General features: G+C 37.6%; 1 protein-coding gene across 1 annotated transcript in view; it reads right to left on the bottom strand.

The window, feature by feature from the left end:
- Window positions 1-5,167: 5,167 nt before the first annotated feature.
- The window catches only part of myo3b (myosin IIIB), an 85,813-nt gene continuing 83,993 nt past the window's right edge, over window positions 5,168-6,987 (bottom strand). Inside the window, exon 24 of the mRNA XM_016294750.1 lies at window positions 5,168-5,229. Coding sequence (XP_016150236.1) covers window positions 5,219-5,229 — 11 coding nt within the window. The 3' untranslated portion in view covers window positions 5,168-5,218. The remainder of the gene's footprint in view (window positions 5,230-6,987) is intronic.

Below are 6,987 nucleotides of genomic sequence, written 5' to 3'. Positions count from 1 at the left end.
AAAATGTTTATGTTTATTGTTTAACTCTGTTCTTAACTCTGTGATTTCTAAAAAACAGTTGGAACATTCAAAAACAAAATATTTGTAAGAGCAGCAGCACAGTCTTCAACACTACATATTGTACACAGCTAGTCACACCAGTGAAACCAGCTAATCACCGGTGTACCTCAGGTTTCGGTATTTGGAACTCTTTTCTTCTCAATAAATATCACATTATTGTCAGGCACAAAAGCCTGCTAGAATGATACTGTACCTCCCTACTCCATACTCTACCTGAGTAATAATACTCCTGTAGCACAAACATTAGAGCATGGCACTAGCAACAACAAGGTTATGGGTTTGATTCCCAGGTAATGCCTGAACAGATAACATGTATACCTTGAATGCAAAGTCTCTTTCGATCAAAGCATCTGTCAAATGCATTCGTGTTTAAGAATGACAGCCATAATCAGAAAATATTGATAATATATATATGTTTGTTTTTTTTCCCCTTTCTGAAGTATTGAATATTTAATGCCACTGGAAGAAACAATGACAGGGTCACACAAATCCATTAACGGCATAGCAAACCATTGTATGTTTCTCATTGTGTGTGTTTGTGCTGGGAGGGGCAGCAATCTCTGAAGGTTTTCGCAAATATAATCCTTTATTCAGGACTTATTGATTTGTCTTATAGACTGTTGGGTGGAAGATAAGAAGAAAAAAGCAATAAAATAAACCACCAAGGGGTTGAGTTTTATGTTGTACCATTTGCCTTGCATATCGTAAATGTTTGTATTTGATAGATAAAAAGGCTGAAAATTCTTCTCGGAGAGCGGTTTTAATTTGACGAGACTCAGGCCGGCTCTTAAAAAGCACCTCTAAATCCCTTAAAAATCAGAACGCGCTTCAGGAACTACATAAAAGAGATGCTAAAAGGGTTTTTAGCCGTATAAACGTGGGAGGCGTATTGATTCCCGTCGCTCACGTGCGTGATCACCTGACACGTCTCGGGCTGGGCCGAGCTGTCGGGGTTTGTTTGTACAGATGGAGGAGAGGGGGGATTGTAAGGCAAAATCATCAGCAGTGCTCTTTGATGTCTAAATGAAGCATGTGCAGACCAGACCATACACACACACACACACACACACACACACACACACTGTTGAACAGAGATGCTGAGAAACAACACACACACACTAACCCACATACCTACATACATGCACACACAAATGCAAAGAGAAACCCCATATACACATTAACCTGTACTGTAAAAGTGCATGCATACTGCATTCTTGAAACCTTCCCAAACTAAGCTACAGAACAAAACTAAAGCGGGACGATTTCTAGGCCAATCTGGAACTGTTCTGACATCAGACTCTCAGTAACGTCTGATGATTGGAATTGAAACAGGCTTGTTAAAATCTAATCCCAATATCCCAATGTGCTTGAAGTTACACACACAGCAGGGAATTTACAAAGAACACACACGATCACACACACACACACACACACGATCACACACACACACGCGCGCACGCACGCACGCACACACACAACTAAAATAAAATAAAATGAATACATTGTGCATAAAGAAATTAAAGCCTATTTTATAGGTTTAAGATTAAGTATTGCAGCATTATTTTGTCAGTCAAGCACATTTCCCCTCAAACTGTCATTATAGTAATGCATATAATCTTATTCCTATTACTGTCATTTGAAAAAAATATAATTTTCATTCTGTAATATTCTTCATTATCATATTGTAATTCAGCAGTGAAAATCATAGACAAAATAATATTTTTCAAATTAAAAAATACAAATTAAGTTTAGCAAAATAAATACTACTGTGATGTATTTTTCAGAATTGTATTTATATTATCATTGAAAAGTTTAGGGTAGGCAAGACAAGGCTGCATAAAAAAAAAACTAAAAACAGCAATATTATGAAATATTACTGCAATTTTAAACAAAAGTTTTCTATTTGAATCTATTTTAAAATGTGATTTATTCAGTCTTCAGTGTCATGATCTTTCAGAAGATATGCTGATTAATATGCTGATTTGCTGCTCAAAAACACTTCTGATTGTAATCAATGATGTTGAAAACAGTTGTGCTACTTATTTTTCTGAAACCACTACACTTTATTTTAAGTATCCTTTGATGAATTGACAAAAGAAAACTGTCTATTTGAAACAAAATCTAATTTGGGCCAATCTCCACATGTAACACGCATCTATCCGTGATGTCTGTGGTCATGGGAAATCTGACATGATAAGACGAGTCTTTAACTCAAAACAGTCGCACCTCAGGAGGATGAAGGGAAATCCACCCAATTCATCACCAAGACTTAAACCATAATACCACTGATGATAATATTCTAATAGATGGGACAGTATAAGTATCATTTTAAAGTCTGTTACTGTCCTGTGTGAAAGTACATCCAGTTAAACTCTGTTAGAGTTACTCTGTTTCTCACTGACATTAAGAGGATTGCAAAAGTTGGCACCAAGTTAACTAGACTTTCCCTTGATACAGCGCTCACTCAGCCAAATCTCACCTACTGAAAACAGGTGGAGAAATGAAGAGCAATGTTTAGCCAGAGCTGGAAAGCATCTAATCAAAGTCAAGCTGCTCTTTAAAAAAAGTAGCTAACTAAAGAGGCTATATGTTTTACATTATATAAGTATCAGATTATATGATTTAACAACATTTTTATTTATATTACAGAATTATTCACTTTGAAATACTATAATTAAACATAAATAATGCTCAACAGCAATGTTTAACGAAACGACAAAAAGGAAATCAATGGAAAGGAAATGCCTTGCATGGTGTTCCAGGAATATGATTGAGTGATGATTCAAATGAAAAGCAGTTTATTAAAAAGAATTGTCTAAACAAACTTTCTGAAATGAATCACTCTTCCCAGAGGTTCTAAAGTATCATTATAGTCTGCTAGGTTGTAAGGCTGTTTGTGCAAAATAATGTGACAAAAACAGTGATTAATTTTGTCATGCTGCAACGCTACTGTAAAAATGCTTTTTATACTGGAAAAACTAGACTCTTATGAAAAAGGCAGAGTTTTCACTGCTGAAAAAATGTAGTTGATTTAGTATTACGGTTGTTCCAGGTTGACTGTTGTCCAACACTCTAAGAAATGTCTGTAAAAATAAGGCACAGTGTACTGTGCAAATATGAAGCAATTCTCTCTATTAAAGTTATGTAATATTGACAGCTAGCAGTTGAAATATGTACTACAGTCCAAATTCAAAACACTGGAGAGGGTTGTTTCTTCTGCCCTCTCCTCCTCAGACTCGGTACTCGGGTTGCCAGCTTGAAGAGACGCCACAGGAACGAGTGCAACAGCAACAAACCTTACACTGTAAGCTGATGGGTTGATTTATGCACATTTTAATATTCCTCTGGTCATAGAGCTTTTTAGATGGATGCTGAGGCTAGGTTGCATAGAATCTGTGATCCATATCCGCGGGAACATTTTTATCTGGAGGGTGCTGGGGGCGGGGCTTGATGTTGTAGGGCGGGGCCACGGTGGGGGATTTTTGTAGACAAAATCCTAATATTAAACAGCCCAAACTCTTATAGATAAACATACAAATGAATGAAGATATATGAGAACGAATATATATTTGTGCTTTGTTATTTTAGTTCAATAATTTTTTTCTTTAATATTTCTGTTATTTAAGGGGATTTTGCTAAATATTAACATCGCTGATATGCCGTTTTGGTCAGTGCACACGCTCGCTGACTAAATTCTGCACTTTGGCGAATTCTCTCATCAGAAACAACAAAGCGCAGATGTACATGAAGTATATGAAGATGTACGAGATTCATTCATCATATACTGCAGCTGCAGACAACATCACTGATTATAACAGGAGCTTTTTTAGAGTGCCTACACTCGCGCTAGACTGAAGTTATTATAGCCTATTATTTGATAATGTAAATGTTCTTTGCTCGCTGTATAATTTATTCGCTGTTTGAATAATCGTGGACATGAGGCGTTAAAATTAGAAACGTAAAATGTTTTTTTATTAAACGTGATGAGGTTAAATACAAATTCAGTCTTATTAAAATATTTTATGACATAACGTTATGATGTGCATAGTTAATAGATTACGCTACAGTTGTTTGAGCGCGTTTGAGCACTGTTGTGCTCATGTGATTGTCGGTGGCAGTCTTGAGAAGCGAGAAAGCTTCGGAAAATGTCTCATAAAAAAGAAGAGGACGTGAATGCTATTTACAAGTCGGAATTTAAAATTACGATAATATGGCGTGAACATTTCACATGAAATCATATCAGTGAGAGCTGAAGGGATGCGCGCAATAAAAATACAATGCACTATATCTCTGGTCATTTTAATATGTTACTAATTGAATGTTTCGATATTTTTTTTTTATATTGTGTGCTATCACAAAAATGAAGTATCCTGTGGATGATCGATGGGCACAAGAAGAATCTGGATGGCATTGCCCATAAGCCCCCCCTTAGGCCCGGCCCTGCGGCAGGGGGTTCTGCAGCACCCCTAGTTCCCGCGGCAATGCTGTGATCTCTGACCCAGTTCGTTTGCTCAATTCCATGGCTACAATACACTGTTTTCCGCCAAATGGCAAACCAGAGAATTTAAATACTATTGGATAAACTGGCAGTTGGCGGAATAACACAGACCAAAACATAAAACAGACATTCCGACACAGAACACACATTTCAAAGTAGAATAATTGGCTGAAGCATTGTTTTTCAGAGAAACAAGTATGTGAGCTTAGCATGTTTCCTAAATATCTGCAAACATAAAATGGTGTTTTAATGCCAACTAGTAGCCTACGTTTAATATATTTAGTGGTGATGCATTTAAAAAGAGAACCAATTCTCAAATCATTCAGAGACACAAGTTCTGGGAGAATGTGCACAATGTGCTATTGCAGTCAGCACAGTAAAACCTTCTCTGAGCAGTTTCTATTTATAATACTTTATACACACCCACTACACTGATTAAAGTTTATGTGCAAATTCAGTTAAACAACCAATTTCAGGGCAATCATTATCAGACTTCAAATCCCCTGCTGCGAGCAATGTTCCCATTATTATGCAGAATCCACAGGTTTGTTTGTGAGATTAAAGGACAGCGTTTTGCTAGAGTCTGTTGCTTTATTCATTTCGGTGTGCTGCTCAATCTTGTGCGTCTGTCAGAACACAGCAGTCTGACAGATGGCTGCTTTAACAAATAGCTGCAAAAGAAAAAGACTTAAACTGTTGGATCCCACAAACTAGATGTTACACAGCCACAATATTTCTGATCTAACAGTATTGGATTTTTGGACATGTAACGGAGATCACTTAGTGGATACAAGTGCTCAGGTAAGTGCATCATTGTGCCTCCAGGAGGTTTTGTACTGTTTAGTTAGTGGAGAAATTCTTATGAGGACATTTGGTAAAACTTTAGTATAGGGACCAATTCTCACTATTAGAATTAGCTGCTTATTAGCATGCCTATTATTAACATATTTACCGTTTATTAGTACTTATAAAACACATATTCTGCATGACCATATTTTACATCCCTAATCCAATACCCAATAGCCAAACTCAACAACTACCTTACTATTAATAAGCAGCGAATTAGGAGTTTGTTGAGGCTTAGAATTAGCTGCTTATTAGCATGCCTATTATTAACATATTTACCGTTTATTAGTACTTATAAAACACATATTCTGCATGACCATATTTTACATCCCTAATCCAATACCCAATAGCCAAACTCAACAACTACCTTACTATTAATAAGCAGCAATTATTTGTCAGATATCTGCTTGTTACCTTATTGAAGGGCTGCACTGAGTGATTATATATCCTTTAGAAATGTGTTTGATCAAGGGCACTGACTAATTACATCCTAAGACTGGAAACCATTCAGACAACCCACCAACTAGTTGATTATAAGCCTTTCTGGTTTTACCTAGTAAGTAGTTTACTAGCATTTGGCACTTTTGTGGAAAAAGGGGAGTGATGTTGTATGAATGAGCCAGAGAGAGAGAGAGAGAGAGAGAGAGATTGTCTGGATAGGCTCCAGATGGTTGGTGTGACAGATATGATGACTATGGTGGTGACAATAAAGGACCCAAAAAATAAATCCCAGATCTGTGTTCATCCTGCATGACATGACATGTTCCCTGCCGACACAGTCAGCAGAGCAGCCAATTAGACACAGTCAATGACTTTAGCTCTGCACAGGCAGCCTAAATCTATCAAATGATCTGAACAACAGTTACAACGTCAAGAAAATGTTCAAAGATTGCTCTGTGCTCTCACTGTAAGCAAACAATGTTTCTATACTGGCTCACAAAAGTATTTGGACACTTAAAGGGGTCATCGGATGCAAAATTCACTTTTACAGGTTGTTTGAACTGAAATGTGTTTTGGCAGTGTGTGTACACAACCACCCTATAATGATAAAAACCCACTCATAAGTCCTCTCATATCAAGCCGATCTCAGATTCCTGTCTGTGTGAGGTCACACTGGGCAAGGCCCCTCCCACGATTGTTGATTGACAGTGGCGTCAGTCTTTGGTTTTATCACAGCTCCGCCCTGAGTGAGCTGTCATCAGTCCGCCATTGTTTCGATGCCAGAGCAGTTGTAGACAAGAATGACTCCTAAGCGATTGAGGTGTTCTGTTGTTGGATGTAATAATGAACATAGCAGTCGTCATTTACTCCCGACATCTGAGCCACTGAAGACGCAGTGGATTACATTGTTTCTGAAGGGAATGCGCCCCTGATCTACCTAAATGCGTCTATGTTCGTACGAATCCATTCATGATTCGTGAACCTCCAGAAGAAGTGAGTATAAGGTATTTTTTAATGAATCTTTGCAAATCGCCTTTCCTAATAATGTGCTAGTTAGCAAGTTCCACGATGAATGCGGCTAAAGTAAACAGTCTCTCAGAGAGTGGCTCGGAAGAGAGGGGCGGGGTCAGCAGAGCTCATTA

The sequence above is a fragment of the Sinocyclocheilus grahami genome, unplaced genomic scaffold (genome assembly GCF_001515645.1).
Source record: "Sinocyclocheilus grahami isolate Dianchi unplaced genomic scaffold, SAMN03320097.WGS_v1.1 scaffold324.1, whole genome shotgun sequence".
Taxonomy (NCBI): Eukaryota; Metazoa; Chordata; class Actinopteri; order Cypriniformes; family Cyprinidae; genus Sinocyclocheilus; species Sinocyclocheilus grahami.
Note: the sequence above shows the minus strand (reverse complement) of the source record. Positions and strands in the feature narration are given on the sequence as shown.